This window comes from Lonchura striata, chromosome 2, assembly GCF_050655825.1.
Source record: "Lonchura striata isolate lonStrDom1 chromosome 2, ASM5065582v1, whole genome shotgun sequence".
NCBI lineage: Eukaryota > Metazoa > Chordata > Aves > Passeriformes > Estrildidae > Lonchura > Lonchura striata.
In genome coordinates, this window is record NC_140704.1 from 86,556,976 (window position 1) to 86,573,801 (window position 16,826).

The 16,826-nt window shown below is 36.5% G+C and overlaps 1 protein-coding gene across 2 annotated transcripts in view; it reads right to left on the minus strand.

Moving 5' to 3' along the window:
- The window catches only part of ADCY2 (adenylate cyclase 2), a 203,942-nt gene that overhangs the window by 19,257 nt on the left and 167,859 nt on the right, over positions 1 to 16,826 (minus strand). For both annotated transcript variants that reach the window (XM_021546893.4, XM_085571707.1), the window contains 3 exons: positions 14,073 to 14,210; positions 5,075 to 5,194; positions 1,226 to 1,410 (listed from right to left, as the gene is read on the minus strand). In XM_021546893.4, coding sequence (XP_021402568.3) covers positions 1,226 to 1,410; positions 5,075 to 5,194; positions 14,073 to 14,210 — 443 coding nt within the window. The remainder of the gene's footprint in view (positions 1 to 1,225; positions 1,411 to 5,074; positions 5,195 to 14,072; positions 14,211 to 16,826) is intronic.

Here is a 16,826-nt window from a genome sequence, read left to right on the forward strand (position 1 = left end):
TTTTACTTGCAAATGGAGAGCATTTGTGGCTTATTCTACACAAACAGAATAAAAATAGATTTTTAATGCAATAACAGTATTTCCATTGTGGCAAGCTTGATCATATCCAATGAATATGAAGAAGCAGAAACTAAAGCATCTAATTCTCAAGATAACTTGTCACCTGAGGAGGCACAAACTAGACCTTGTACCGAGTTTATTAAAACTTTGCTTTGGCAAAAGTCACTAAAGGCAATGGAAAACAGTTCACACTAGAACTCTCCTGCTCATGTCACTGAAACAAGAACCTTGGTAAGAGATTTAGGAAGGAAAATACCAACAGACATGGAGCTTGACTGACAAAATCAAAGCCGCCAGAAGCACAAGCTCAATCTAACTTGTCCCCTGGTTCTCCATACCGTCACACACATACTCTTTCCATTAATAAAATGGAAGCAAAGACTTGGGTTTGTTCATTTAATCTTTAGATTTAAGTGCAAAAAACCCTACACTTTAAAAAAAATATTTTTCAATTGAGATCCTTTTCTATTAATGTTAGAGCATACAAAAAATTATATTGAAACTACATTATGAATATCCTGATTTTCTGCTGTGGCATACGTCATACACTTGACCTACACAGAAGAGAATCAACACTTTGTTTTGAAAATGAGGTAGAAATTGCAGCTGTCCAAAAATTATTTTACACAGCAATAACAAGAACTGGAGTAATAATTTTGGTCTTACATACTATCAGCTGTAACAAAGATTTCAGCAGTCTCACTAAGAACTTAAGATATAAATGCACAGACACAGCAAAAAAAACCCAAAAAACTGTTGGTCTGCTGATTTTTTCAATCGCTAAGACTTCATTTGTAAACATTTCAGACAATGTACTAGTTCTGGGGAAGCAAATTTTCTTCAGCTTGTAGCAAATATTCTCTAAAAGCCTTAATGATGTGCAGCCTGAGACCATAACACACTTGATGATGACTTCTTATAACATCCTTTGTGAAGAAAATGCAAATTAAACCATACTCTATTTCCTATAGTGTCTGGTTTAAATGCTTTGTCCAGACTTCTTTTATTCTAATGCTCCAAGATGTGATTAAATCAAATATTAACTGCAGCATGACAATGATTTTACATTGTGACTCAGATTACATAGCCAAACATGTGTGTTCCATGACATAAGAGCTACCATGGGTAGTATTTAACTTCATAAAGACTGGATTTAGCCACCTACCTTCTAAGAGGTGCCATTGCATACATGAATTTGCTGTAGTCATCCAGCATGGGCCCATGAGTGTGCAGAAGGATAACATTGTAGCCCACCAATGCAATCAACATTATTACCATTTTCAACTCATAATTTATCCTCAGGAAAACAGAACAGGAAATGAGCCCTAATATGCAGCTGTATATAAAATACTGGCAAAGAGAAATCAAATGGAAAATATTTAGACTTTGGCTCTTGAGTAGGAAATCATGCATAGTAAAATGCCCAGGCTACTTTAAAAAACAAATTATTGACTGACTTAAGTGCAATCTATCACAATCTGGGACACTATGGTTTATAGACAGCCAATAAAAAGAAATTTATACTCCCTAATTTTCACCCTTTGACACTTTAGATTTCCTCATCTACATTTGTGGGATACCACTGCTGGTGTTGAAATCTAGTGTAGGAGTTTGTTGCCAGCAGACTGACATAAGATTTACTCCTCTTCCACTGTAAAATTTTCATTCATGCTTGAGTCCCAGGATTACCCTGTATGTCTTGCTAGCATTTGGGTCAAGGTAAAATGCCTGAAGCAATAATTTCATTACCTATATTTGCAGTTGTTATAAACTGATGCAGTACACAGTTATGAATCTCATAGATATGCAATTTAACAAACTCTAGAAATACAGCTAGGATAGGAAAAATACAAAGCTATTAACAGGGCTTTTGCATCATATAAATATAAAAAATCCTTCTTTCAAATCCTGTGGAGTAATAACTGTATAAGAACACACTTAATTGCTAAAAAGAAAAAAAGCCTTTTATTTCCTATGTCATATATATCAATAAAAAGATATATAGTTGAATTTAAGTTCCTGGAAAAATATTTTCTCCTAATACTTTCTGGAAATTGATAGCATTTAGCATCAAAATTAATGCTAAAACAGGAATCATCTCTAGAATCATTATCTTAGTCTTTAATATGCAACCCCTTTGCCAGAAATGCTTCCTGAAAATTACAGTCCTGCACCTTGCAAGGAAGTTTCTTTTCTGAAACTACAAAGCATTCTATTTCTAGTCATGCTATTTTCAGACTACTGTTGACTTGTTGATGGCAGCACTTTTGACAGAACCTGAATCACTGTATACTAATTTTGGAGGATCACTAAGAAGGATAATTTTCACAGCATCCATCAGACAGAATTTATCTGCCATCTCAGTCTTTGCTGCTACTGTAATTTGCTCAAAGATCTGGTTGAAATAAGAAATAAATAGAACTATTGTTCAAAATCACCAAAAAATAAATCTTCTCTAATAGCTGCATTTCAGAGGAGGTCACACTCCAAATTCATGACTACATAAAAATAGCAGCATCGTTTTTTGAGTCAGTAAGGCATTCTAGTGTTGAAATCAGTTTTCCAAAAAGAAAAAAGGAGAGGCAATCTTGAACCCACAACTGGACACTGTTTGACAAAGACCCAGAAATTTTCAGGTGGAACAGTCCCTGACAGTGTTCCATAGGAATATATAGAATAGATTGAAAAATTCAGACAAGGGTGGATGAATTAGAGAAGAGTGGCACAGCAACACATTTAAGAATGCAGTGCAGTGTTTCAATAAGCACCAAGCAGATCTGGAGAGTCTGGCGATCCACAGAGCAGTGAAGCTGAGCAGGTGCAGGCCACTGGCCTGCTTAGTGCATCCCCCAGCCCCAGAATAACCTCAGCCAGCTCAGCCACCAACCCAGGAGCCTGCAGGCAGCTCCCTCTTGGTACCAGTGTGATGCCCTCTCTGCAGCTTGGCTTTATCCAACAGTGCAACAGCAAGTTCTCATGGAGGTCCCTTTTGTCTGACAACTGAAGCAGTGAATATAATTGTTTCCTTTTAAAAAAATACTCCAATAACTCAAAAGAAGAAAATCCTGGGTAACCTCTCCACAGACAGAATCTGCACCTCATGCTGGGTGAATCGAGATTGTCAGCATCTGAAGGGGTATAACTCCATCAATTCCCTTTTTCTTTCTTGTGCTAGCAAATAAAGGTATTTTAACCAGTACCTTACAGAGTCTGAGTGTCTTTCTTACTGGGATCACAAGTCTGGTGTCTTGCACCAGGGTAGTATGCACTTAGGATCCAGCCCAATGCATTTGGTCTCTTCTCTTAAAATATAAGACCTGCAGTTCTGTGGGTATAAAGGTCTTTACTGAAGGAAAAAGGAATTCTTCTCCCATATGTCTATATGTCTACATGAGGACAAAGTAATTAAAAAAAAAATTCCTAGTCAAATAAAATACATTCCAAAACTGCATCTTTTAGATGTTAGTATTATAACTTCTATTTATTTAACATGTGGAAATGACAGCACTGATACCTGACTATATTTTGTCCCAGAAGTAGATATACACATCAACTTCTATTACACAGAAACTACAGAAGCATCATAGCAAAACTAAACAAAACTAAGCACAAAAATGTTGCTATAATTTACTGAGGAATCTTTGCTAAGTCTTTTTAAAAAGTAAGCTATACTAATCAAAAATATTATTTTGGGGGGTAGAGAAGGAGGCAAATAAATTGCTTTGCTTCAAAATGAACTTAAATCAATTGGGGCTAAAGTAATTCCCAAAACTCTTAGGTACTCATTTTAGATTACAGAGTCAATAGATGTCAGGTTTACTATCATAAATCACATAAAGTTTACTGACATGAATAAAGCTTAAAACCAACACACATATTCAGAATAACAAATATTTAATTTAAGGAAACAAACTTTGTCAGCCTAAGTATTCAATATCTTATAGAATGGAGAGAAATTTTAATCCCAGATTAAAGAAAAAATTAAAAGTGGTAACTCAAAGGGAATTTACAGCTTTTTCAAGCTAAAATATTTGCAATGTCTGAGGATCAAAACAATGTGTATTTGAGAGATCTTTTAAGGCTTTAAAATGTTTAGCTAACTTTAATTTTTTATTTACAAAGGTCAGAAGTGAAATTTTAACATAATTTTTAAATGCTAATCTAGCAAAAACTAATTTTCATAGATGAAAGAATTTGTTTTAATACTTTAAAAGTTATAAATCCTGAAATCGGGACACGCCATTTTGGTAATGGTCTCATTATTTTGCCACAGAGATGAAATAAACTCCCTTCTCTTGCTGCCACCAGTTTATTCACCCAAACCCAGCTGACCTATTTTTACACAATGTATGGCTTGATATTTTCAACTGCAGGTCTTTTGTAATGCTTTTAAGAGTCACTGCTCTTTAGGACACAGGTCCAACTTTTTTGCAGCAATGTCCTTCCCCCTCCTCTTGCATGTGGCATTGTGCTTTTGCTGACACTGAGACACCTTCTTCAGATCAGCTCAGGTCTCTTAAGCAGTTTATATAGTGGCACATGAGAGTTTTATTTCTGTCCCTCTCACACCAGCTTTTCCGAAATATGCAATGACAGAAGTGTGACAATTTTACACTTGATGAAAATGGCAAGTATTTTCAGGTCAGACACGTGAAAATATTCCCACCATGGGAAACCTGCTTGCAGACTAACCTGGCTTTCAGTGAACAGTCTGTTTTGCAGATGTTGTGTGTCATCTTGATGTCTTGTAATGTGTTAGCATGGGTGAGTTAATCTTCTTTGTTATTATTCTGTTTCCTGCTTTTTTAATCTGGCATTCATTAAAACCTCTATTTTCAGAAGAAATAATCTAATTTAGCTTCCCACTTACTGCAGTTGCAGCTGACTAAAAAAAAAAATTCAAGCTTTTACTGCAATCTCAAAAATGGGTGGGTGTTTAACTTCAAGCAGATCTGGTAACAGTCTATTTAGCCTAATTGTTGTAAACAAACAAAGAAATGTGAAATTAACTTACCGGTAGGAAAAAACAGTTATTTTGTATACACCACCGTGTCTGATTACTTGAATTAGGAAAACTTGCATTTGATGAATTAAGAATGGAGGGAAAAGCTATCACAGCGTTATCCAGGAAAAACTAGAAAGAAAATCAACATATAGTCCATTAGCATGACAGCTGTTTAAGGTCAAAATAGAGAACAGAAATGGAGAAGCAGAGAATGCTTTGCACATAACCATTTAACTTTGGTATTTCATTGTATTTTTATTTTAATTTGAAATGGGAAAAGGAAGATGACATACCATGATTACTTGTTTCTGCATTCTCAAATGAAAAAAAAACTTTGCTAACCTTCATCTGACACTTTCTACTTGAATAAAAGACAAAAGGCTCTTTGTTATATTACTTTCATATATCAGAAGATCACACACCCAAGAGACAATGAAAAAATAAACTCAATATGAATAATTCTTGGATTTACCTCAACTGAATGTCTTATTTAAACACAGGAAAAATTAAAGAAAGAATAAGAAGTCTTTACTGAAATTGGTTTACACAGATGGAATAATATCATAATGCTGACATTAATATCAGGACTAATGTAATTGAAACTGAAAAGTGGATCCATTTATCTCTTGGGTCATCAAATTCAGCCAGTAATCACAGAGGAAACCATCATCATACAGACCCCTTTGATGCAGTGATCCAGTGCTTTCTTAACAATTTAGATTTTGGTGACTACATTTATTCCAGTAGTTTGAATCTCTTAAGCTGTTTCTACATTTAACCACTATTCATGGCTAGTTCTCTTGTTTTTCTTCTTGTCATAATGTCATCTTTTAACTTTCACATAGCTTCTTCCTCTCCCTAGTATTTACAGTCCAAATATTTAGTGTAATATCAGGCTTAATTGTGCTCATCAATCTATTTTCTCTCATTTCTTCCCTAAAAACAAGCTCTTCATTCCCCCAGTTAGTCTAGTAGTCACCCTCTGTACATATTTCTTTCAATTCAACCTTCTGGGTGACCAAAACTGCCAACACACTTCCCAGATTTTATCAGTGAGTCATGCAATAGCACTAATACTAATTTTGCAGAAAATATATTATCATGCATCCTAGAGTCACAGAATTTTTAGGGTTGGAAGCAACCTCTGAAGACCATCCAGTTCAACACACATGCCATGGCACAGTCACCTACATCAGGTTACACAGGAATTTGTCCAGGTCAGTTTTGAATGGCTCCAGACAGGAAGAATTCACAACTTCCCTGGGCAGCCTTTTCCCCCCTCAATGTTAAGTCGTTCCTCTTGTTGAGGTGGAACTTGTTGTATTTTAATTATGGCCATTGCTCCTCATCCTGTTGCTGGACACCCCTGAAAAGAGCCTGGCACCATCCTCTTGACACCTGCCTTTGAGGCATTTTTATGTATTGAATAAATTGAATATAAAAGCTGAATTTATATATCTAGAACAACGTTCCTTTGCTCACAGCTACAAAACCTTAATAGCTCACTGTACTTCATGCAGCTGGGGCTCAGACAGATCTTGATGTTACAAGAGCTTAACACATTCTGCCCAGGGATATCACCCCAGCTATTAACATCATGCTCAGCAGATGTGAGGTAGCTTTCCTTCATCAGGACTCACCTAGGTAAATGCAGTTCATACTTACCATGAATTAAAAGCAGTCGCATGGATGGTTATTGTGATTCAGCTGAGTTGACATTAAACCCACCTAATTAATTAAATTCCTGAACTCATTGCCTATCCATCTGATGAGCTTCCAACATGTATCAGAATTTCTTGTCACTAATTTTTCAGACCAACTATCATCTTGAGCTTTTTACTACTAAACTTCATCCTAATTCTTTTATTTTCTCAAATGCATACCTTTTCCCTTTCTAAAATACAAGCCTTACCTCACAGACAGTGACTTTTTACCTTAATTTATTAGCAAATTTCACAGTCTGTCTTACACATCAAATATGAAAATCCACACATAGTTGACCAGAGTAGAGCTCCAGAGGTCACCTCCCTCTCACATGCTGTTCTCTGCAGGTAGTCACTGAGTAACCCATCTCTAAATTCTTTCTCCACTTCTTGTCTTTAACTACTGTTACAGAGAAAACCTGAACTGCTTCACTCAGAGGAATTAAATGTGGGTCAGAATGGTTTCTTGATTTACTGTTAGATCTGGTCAGTCATTTCATCATAGTTCTGTACAGCCAGGTCTTGGAAACTTCCAAGGACAGAGACCCACAATCCCCCTTGGCAGCAGTCAGCACTGTTTGTGCACAATGACTTCTTTTATCTTTCTAAAGACTATCCAACCTCCCATGTCACCACCTATGTTGAGTGCCCTTTGATATGTTTTATAGTTCTGCAGAGAAGAGTCTGAAGCCATTCTCTCTCTTAACTCCCCTTCAACAGAAATCCAAGATTGTGGATTTGCAAAGGTTCTCAATACACCACCTACGAACAACACCAAGCTAGCACTTACCTGGGTTTATGCAGTTGCACTTCTGGGTTCCCTTGCTTTGCCAACATAACTGTGTATGTCAAACTGCATATAATTAACTTGCCATCAGTGAACTACAAAGTCAGGATGAGTGTTGAATCCTCTGAATCTTTTCCCCTCAGGGAAATACCCCACGCTGCTACAGATGAGGATCAGTATCAGAAATATAACAGATAAACCACAAAGACCCTACAAAATGTTAATGAACACCTACAGATTTTGAAACATCTTTTTATAACTGATCCCAAAGAGCTCTAATGACGTGCACATTAAGAGAGTTACATGCACATCTGCCTCTTCCCACAGGATGTGTGGGTGAAATGCACACACTCCCTTTGCCAGGAACGCAGGTTCCCCTGCTGGCACACACTGCTGAAAGGAAATGCAGGTACTTTAGTTTCATGTGCACCTGTGCAGCTCCCTGCAAGCTGTCAATGCACATGCTGGAAAGAGAGCCACGCAGGTTCGTGTGCAGGGACAAACCTGAGCAGTGGTCCCTGCTTGTCCCAGTTTGTGCTGTTGCCTGCCCATTTGCATGGCAGGCAGCTCACAGTATCTGACAGGCAGGCTGCTTTTGCTGGCTGAAGCAGAGGTGTGATGCCAGAGACGTGACTTATGACAGCGTCAAAATAGTTTTTTGACAGTCATCTGTTTCCACTCATAGCTCTCTGCCTCCTGTTACACATTTCCACATTGCCCAGAGAGTGGAGTCTCCCTCACTGGAGATGTTCAAGAATTGTCTGGACATAATCCTGTGCCGTGTGCTCTAGGATGACCCTGCTTGAGCAGGGAGGTTGGACCAGATGTGGTCCACTGTGGTCCTTTCCAACCTGATCTATTCTGTGATTCTGTTTCTTTTATACTTCTTTTCACACGATTTCCTTCTTCACTTAAGGATTTTCTTAAATTGCTTGGTTACTTTTTAAGCCAGCTGATGCTCACCTGCCTCTTTTAACAGGAACAACTTTGGAAAAAAGCCCTTCAGAAAGCTTTGAGGATTTACTCTCCCTCCCTGCCTGCAGCTATTTAACAACTTTTCTTAACAAGGGCATTTGCCAAGAGAACCACATCCCACAAACAGTGCATATGCTTTTTCTGTAAACATGAAATATTTCATTTCAGAATCCCACTTTTTGCATGTCCCCAGAGCAAAGATTATATAACAGGAAGAACTCATATTATAGAAACACATATGGCATGCACATTTATATATGTTAATTAAATTAAAGCATTTTAATTTGGATTTTGAACCTTGCACAAAGCATTTCTGACCTATAAATATTACCTGCATACACAGAACACTATAGGAAATATGGTATATCTATGCATATATTAATAAATATAAAAAGAAGACAAAAAAGGATATGGAAATATTGTCACCTGCCATGAGCCAAACAACACTTATTTCTGAATGATGTGTTTGCCCTTATCTTTCTTGTCTCTCATCAGTTATCTATATCTGCTATCATGCTCTGAAGATACATATTGTTCTTCAACATAGTATTTTTTGTAAGAGTAGGTTCAGCCCTACTAAGCAGTCACACCTACTCAAGTGACTCAAATGAAAGCAGTACTTTTTTATGAATACCAGGGTTTGCCAGGGAATGTCTGAGCATGCTACCATTACATTCTTATTTTAACTTCATATATTCTGAGTTTTTTCTTTTCTTGTGCTCACATGATCTGCAATCCTCAGTTGTGAGTTTTGTGCCTTACATAATGAAAATACCTACTTTCAATGGGAGCCATGTGGTGACAGATCCTCCCCCCAAAACATGGGATAAGCAAACTAGTGCATCTCTTTTGTTGTCTGAAAACAACAACATAATACACTAGTTTAGATCTCATTAGAAGATAAGCCATCTTTCTCACTGAGAAAGATGAAAGTACTTGGATGTAGAATGCATATCAAAGCTTCCTTTGAAAAATGGCAGTTGGTCTGGCAGCTGAGTCAGGACTTTTATTCCCAGATCCTCACAAGAATGCCCCAAGAATAGTGTGAAAAATCACAAATTCTGGTATCATTCCCCCTCTTCCCAAGCTCAAAAGAAGAGGCTTAAGCACAGCCTAGGATGCTAAGTTCCTACCCAGACTATTATGCAATTTTTTTACCAAATAAAGGTGGTGCTGAGATATTGGTAAGTTGTAAAAGGATAATGAAAATACAGAGAGTACTGAAATGCATTTAGCAGAACTTTTGGAGCATTTTGCTTATGAGTTTGTACAAGGCTTCTTAACATCAAAGTGTTCATGCATCTGGGATATTTGGTGCCTTGTAGCATAAATGGACCAAATTAAAGTTGCTCAGTAATGTCTTTTTTATGAATGTTTGTGTGCCAAGTAAAAATGCAAAACTATCTTTGTGCCACCATGTATTCAACTCCTAGCCCCCTGCAGAGGCAATATGTAGTGGCAAGTCACTGCCTTGTTCAAAGCTCCCACCAACAGGTAAAATGAGAAGTCTGCTGGCCCTTTACAAGCTCAAACAGCATGATTTTTTGTATTTGACAGCTATGGAGAGATGCTCACTTATAAAGGCAGTGACAAGCACAACTCAATCTTTTCCCACACTCTTGAAAGAAACTAGAACTGCTGTAAACATGATTTCAGAGCAGTGTCTCAGCTACTAGTGCATCTCTGCTAATCTAGTGTACCTAGATTGATACTGATTTCTTAAAGCTCCTTAAATCCTGGAACAGATTTATGACTGGGCCCTGCAAGTATCACTTAAATGACACTACTTCAGCTGTGCTTTTTCCTTCCAAACCCCTGGCCAGGTCAACCTCTAGACAGTGTTTGTTTATTCTTCTCAAAAGACATGCATTAGGCACCCTCCAAAACAGGCTCTTCAACATGCCAGGCACTGTGGGGATGTATAATTAGAGTCTATCTGCCAAAGAGCTTGACAATTAAAAATACAAGTTCACCAACAGAGTCAGATGCACTAAAAGGAAGATCTATTAAATAAACCAATTTTCCACTATGAGAATGAAAGCAGTTTTGATCAATTATGTGTCATTATTTGAACACATCCATGACATCGATGGGGCAAATACTTCTATCTTTCAAGGCAGCTTGGACTCACAGACATACGTGAACCAATGGAGCAAAATTACTCAAACCTCTCTCAGTATTCACATTCCTAAATATGTGTTCTTTAAGAGAAAACAGTCCAGTTGCAAAAATTCACAGGATGAAAAGACAGGAAAGCAAGTAATATCTAGAGAAGGGCCACAAAGATTATCAGAGGGCTGGAGCACCTCTCCTGAGCAGACAGTCTGAGGGAACTGGAGTTGTTCAGCCTGGAAAAGTCTCCAGGGAAACCTTAGAGCACCTTCTAGTACCTGAAGGGCCTAAGAAAGATTGGCACAAACTTTGTAGCAGGGTCCATTGTGACAGGACAAGGGGTAACTGGGTAGATTCAGACTAGATATAAGGAAACATATGATGAGGGTGGTGAGGCACTAGAACAGGCTTCCTAGAGAGGTGTGGATGTCCTATTCCTGGAAACACTCAAAGTCAGGTTAGACAGGACTCTGAGCAATCTGATTCAGTTAAAGATTGTCCCTGCCCATGGCAGGGGGGAGGGTGGGAGTGAACTACCTGACTTTTTAAGATTATTTTCAACCCAAACTATTCTATGATTCTATGATCCTGAATCTTAAACTGGTAGTTAGAGTAATTAAGAGTTTGTGGAACAGGACAAGCCTGAGATACTGTTGCTTGTGCCAAGAACCATTCATGCATTTGATGCAGAAGTCACTGAAACCAAGAGTTGTTGCAGAACACTTTTATCATTCACTATTCCTTGAGATCTAATGAATCCCAGAAAATGATAAGGCACAATCATTTGACAGACTGCATGCATTCCTTCATTCTGTTTTCAAGTATTAACCCTCCACAGTCATGCAGTTCTATTGTCTCTCTGGGCCTCCTGTATTGCTCCATGCAGGATACTTTCTCCTGATCAGTTTACAGCAAGCCAGCTTGACAAAAATAGCTTTCTTCAGACAGTGATAGATGTCTTACTGTCTGTATAGCACCAGATCAAATGCTAACCCTCTGCCTTCAGCTCGGAACTATTTGCTACTTATTTGACATTAACTGATTTTTAACTTGCCTTTGCTGATCAGGACCACATATGTCTCAAACCTGAACAAGAGATTTAGACATCAGCTGAAACAGCTAACTTCAAATAAAATTGCAGCCCCACTCTTCTCCAGTCTCCCTTGGCCAAGAAGACTGAGTTTTATTTGGCATTTTAGTCTTAATGATAATTTATTAGGTGTGGCATGGTTAGACGCTTTTTACCTCCATTAAATATTAATGGCTACATTTTGCCTTTTGCTACTGAAATGGTTCAATGGAAGTAAATGCAGTTAGCGGACTCTGCTATTAAGTACATGTTGCTTGGAGATAATAATAATGATACTTCAGAGTCTCTCCCACAATTTGCTAATGTGAATTTCACAATCACATTTAAAGTCATTTTTGCTAGTCAAACTATTAAGGTTTAGTTTCAAGGTGGGAATTGTACTTAAAATTATCATCTCATGAATATCATGGAACATGATTATTTGTAACTCTGTAACATTGATTATAAGGCACTAAGACTTTAAAATACAGCCTATTAGGTATTACTATAACATTCAGTCCACATAAAATTGGACACGAGCCAATAAAATTAAAACCTTTGTCTAAAAATTATGACTTGAACAACTCCTTTTTTTTTGCTAGATTGTCTTTCACTGCTTGAAGGCCAAGTTTGAAGTGGGCTGTAAACACCAGTAGAACTTTAATCTAAGCAAAAAATCCAGTTGCTGACCATATCTCCTTTTACATTTTTTAACTTAATAACCATATGCATGAAGTCTAACTCAAAGTATACTTTATACCCAAGTAGATTATTTCTTTTCTTCTGCTATATTTACAGGATTCAAAATAAGAGAAAATCTAGACTGATCTTCATTTTTCAAGTTACTAAATGTCTCAGGTTTTTGCTGTTGTATAACTTTTGCAAGGCTAAAGGTCGTAATTCAAAAAGAGTCTTCAGCTAATGGAGAATTAATAGCTTTTCAGAATAATTGTTTCCATTGCTAACCACTTTTACTGATGAAAAGTCAGTTTATATTCAGTTTTATATTATTTTCAGCTGCTGCTTCTTTGAGTTTCTCCTCTCCCAGCCTTACACACTTAATTTACTTAGGTGAATTTTAGATTTTGAAAATTAAATTGCTTTTGTGTTTCTCTCCTCTCCTTCAAAAAACAAACAAAAAAAAAAACAGGAAAAAGAAAGAACAGAAAACCAACATTAACAAGACTAGAAAAATTCAAAGGTAAAATGGAGAGAACACTCTACCAGAAATTTCTAGTGTTCACATTTAAAAAGCCCACATTACATCATTTGGACAAGTTTAGTATTTAGTGTAACAAATGATTGATTAAGGCTTCCCTGAAATGTAGGAAAACAAAATAAAACAGTGTAGGTATTATCAATCTCTAAGTCCTTTATGAATCCTCAGCAACAAAAGTACCAGCAACTCAAGGAAGCATTAGAGTTGCAATTTCAAAAGCACTGAAATGTGAATCTCACTGACTTGAAACATGAATATTTATGCATTGATGTTGTGATGAAAACATTGCCTAATAAATGTTAGCATTCCCACTTTTCACAAACAGAACTGAACTGGAACACTTTCACAGCTTTACAAACAAAATCTACTTTAGCCAACAGGACAAAACAAATGAAGACTTTTGATCCCATGTATTGTTCATCCCATTAGACAACAGATCCTTTGGACTAAATGAGATCATTAAGATTCATCCTTTAGGCAAACTAATGACAGATTTACTCTATAATTGCTATAGTTGCAAAGGAATAATAAAATTACATGGATTTTCTCTGTTAGGAGAGAAAAGCACAAGTTGAAATCACTTAAGTAGATGTAAGCTCTAAAGAATTTGTAGGTCAGTACTCTTGATGTTTTGACATAATGTTGAAATTTTTCTTATTTAAAAAAAAGACAAGCATGTGAAACTGATAATGTATATATTATGATAATTTTTTGTGTCAGCAGAGGAGCATCACAAAACTGACTAAAGCTTAGTTTGTTTCACACAAAGTCTTCTACAAATCCTGTGAGGAGATGCTTCATTTTTCAGCAATGCTGCATTTCTAAGTGATGCACAAATACTAAGGGACTTGCGTAATTCAAACCTGAGATTTAACTGTTTTCTTTTCATTATAAATAATATTTTTCTTTAACAAATTTAGCCAGGGTCTGAGCTCTTGTTGAGCATCCTGTTTGCAGAGGTCTCGATTACATAGTATGTTTTCTTTTGCTCTGCTTTACATTTCTGTCTCTGGCAATTGTTATAATGCAGATTCCTGGCATAGACACAGGCCATAAATTTAACATCTAAACAAATAATGAATAACAACAACAAATATTAAATGGACAGAAAACCATTAAAAGTTACCCTTTTTTTCCCTTACCATGTTGAATACAGCCATAGTTAATATTATAGCAGTGGTTGTCAATGTAAGAGTGATCCTTGGCCAAGGACGGTTTGCAATTATTCCAGATGATTTCAGGATCCACAACAATGAAGCTGATGCTTTCTTGCTACATTGCTAAGTGCAAACAGTTTGAAAAAGAGAGAGAAAAAAAAGATCTTTAATATATTTAATTAGGATAAACAAGGGTAGAATTAGGATATATCATGACTAGGGGCAGTATTAATCTTACAACATTGTAAAGAACTATTTCACTATTATAGTCTCATGAGAATTACAGATCATGATTAAACATGAAAATAAAGAAACATTTATTTAAAATAACTGCCATAATATCATTTCCTTTAAATAGTTATAATTTTCAAGTGCCTTACTAAACATTCAATACATATTACTAGTAATAGCAAAATACAGGGTTGACAGCAGTGTCATTACCTTTAACATCAGCAAAACTCTAAAATGAACTTACCTGCCTTGACTGAATTGAAAGAGTCATGTTTAGTATCCTCTGAAAACTTCAAAATGTAAATAATGACTCTGCAAAGTCATTGACACAGAATAAAGTCTAGATGTATCCCTGGCAGCCCAGTTTCCAGGCTTTTTTTCATTTTTTTGGAGTCTTATTTGATCATTATTTTAAATGGAAAATAACTCAGCAAAGCAAATCAACCTTCCTTAAAACTATCTAGAAGGCAAATAAGCATTTCATCAAAAACTGGATGCAAAATTTGACACAAAAAGTATTTACTGACTAGAAAAATGTTCTTATATAGTAACAAAAATTAACAATAAAAAACTCTGACTCATTTAATCTGCTTCTAAGAAGACATTGCAAAGTCTCCATTCATAGATGCATAGTGCCTAGAGGCACAAGAGGCTCACAAATAATAAACAATAATTTGTGACACATCCAATAAACATTAATTTTCCCAAAACTTTAGCAATGAGGAGATAAGGTTGCCTAGAAGCATAATGTGCCCTTTCCAAATATCAAATTCAGTTTTATGGAAACCTCTGTAAAAAAGGCAAGGGGAATTTAAGGAACAGGACAATCCCACAAAAATAATTGTTTTTTTAAATTATTACTACTTACTATTATCTGAGATGGCTTTGCATATTGTTTTCACTCTTGCTCCAGTCATCAGCAGAGATACAAGCTCAGGAAGTCTCAAAAATGAGAACTCAGGTGCAAAAAACAACCAATATAGGACCTATTTTACAGCACTGATCTATTTGTTCAGGTTCAATAGCTATGGCACATCATACTAAATTACACCAGTACCCTACACATGGGATGCATTCTGCATGACAGTCTTTATCATACTGCACATAAGTATTTTTCTCCTAATTATAAATTATTTGGACAAATCCACTGTATAAAGCAGAGCTTTTTTTACATATTGCTTCCTTTTACAGCAGGGAGTTTTGCATACTGAATTGGACAGATTCTGAATTCAGTTCCAGGAAGGTCAAAACAATCCCTGGAATCTTAAGGACGGACAAGAAAAGGGGGACAAAATAGGCAGCTTTTATATACACATTACTCCTCTCCCTTATTAGAAACCTACCCAAAAACATAAACTCAAAGGGCCTGCATTTGTGAACAAAAATTCCTACTCAAAAGCCTTTTCAAACTCCCCAACCTTGTTCTTCAGCCCTAACTACATAGCAAATTTCCAGAGAATTTGAATCCACACATAGATTTTACAAAAGTTTTGTCATCCCTCCCACTTCAATATAGTAAAAAGCACAAAGCATTGATTGCTGCTGTTGTTACAGAGGCAAAGTGTTCCAATGGATGCAGGGAATGGATCTGTGTGAAAATGAATCATTCAGTTACCTGCCTAGTCTGCCTAGCACCCAATCAGTCAGGGAAGCATGGATTTTTGGCAGACTAAAACAGTCATGGAATCATGCCCTAATTACTCTTTACCTTTATTATAGCTCACCTGGAGCTTTACTACAACTTCATTGTTCTGTGATTTTCTTAGAAATTTAAAAGCAGCTGGATAAGTTTAAACTGCATTAGACAGAGAAAACTAGACAAGTGCCCTGAGAAAGTACTAGGAATATAAAATAGATAGGAAGTTATATATATATATGTAAAGCTGCACACTGTTTTCCTTCTGAATTATATTACAGGGATCTATACTATTCTAGGAAAATCTTTAGGATTAGAAATTCCAAGAAAATAAGTTAATGATGAAAATAAATTATCTGGTCTAAACAAGATATAATTTATTATGAATTTTACAGGGTTTATGTTACCTGATGAGAGGCTAATCAAATCAAACACAAATGGTGGCGATTCAAAAGGGCAATGACAGTTTATAAGTAACATCATCAACAGAAGCCACTGAATTTGCTGCTTCTAAGATGACTGAGAGAGGTTGCTGCAGTCATTATTTCTGATGAGAAATAATGACTTGGTAGGTTTACTAAAAAGCTTCAATGAAAAATTTTCCTTTCCAGGATGCCCTGCCTTTTCAGGGTGATTCCTGCCTAAAAGGCTAGCAGGCTGGCACAGGATAATTTTGCTGGTGGGCAGAAACTTGGAATTGTGTAAAACACTATGTTATATCTTAAGGGCATTGTGGGTATGTGGAAAACTTGCATGACATTTAGGTGACGGGACACAGGAGAGGAAAGGAAGGCATAAATGTGGATCAGAGATGTACAAATATAGGTAGATGGTGGTGAGAAGGGATGAAAGGCAATGGATGCAGGTGAACA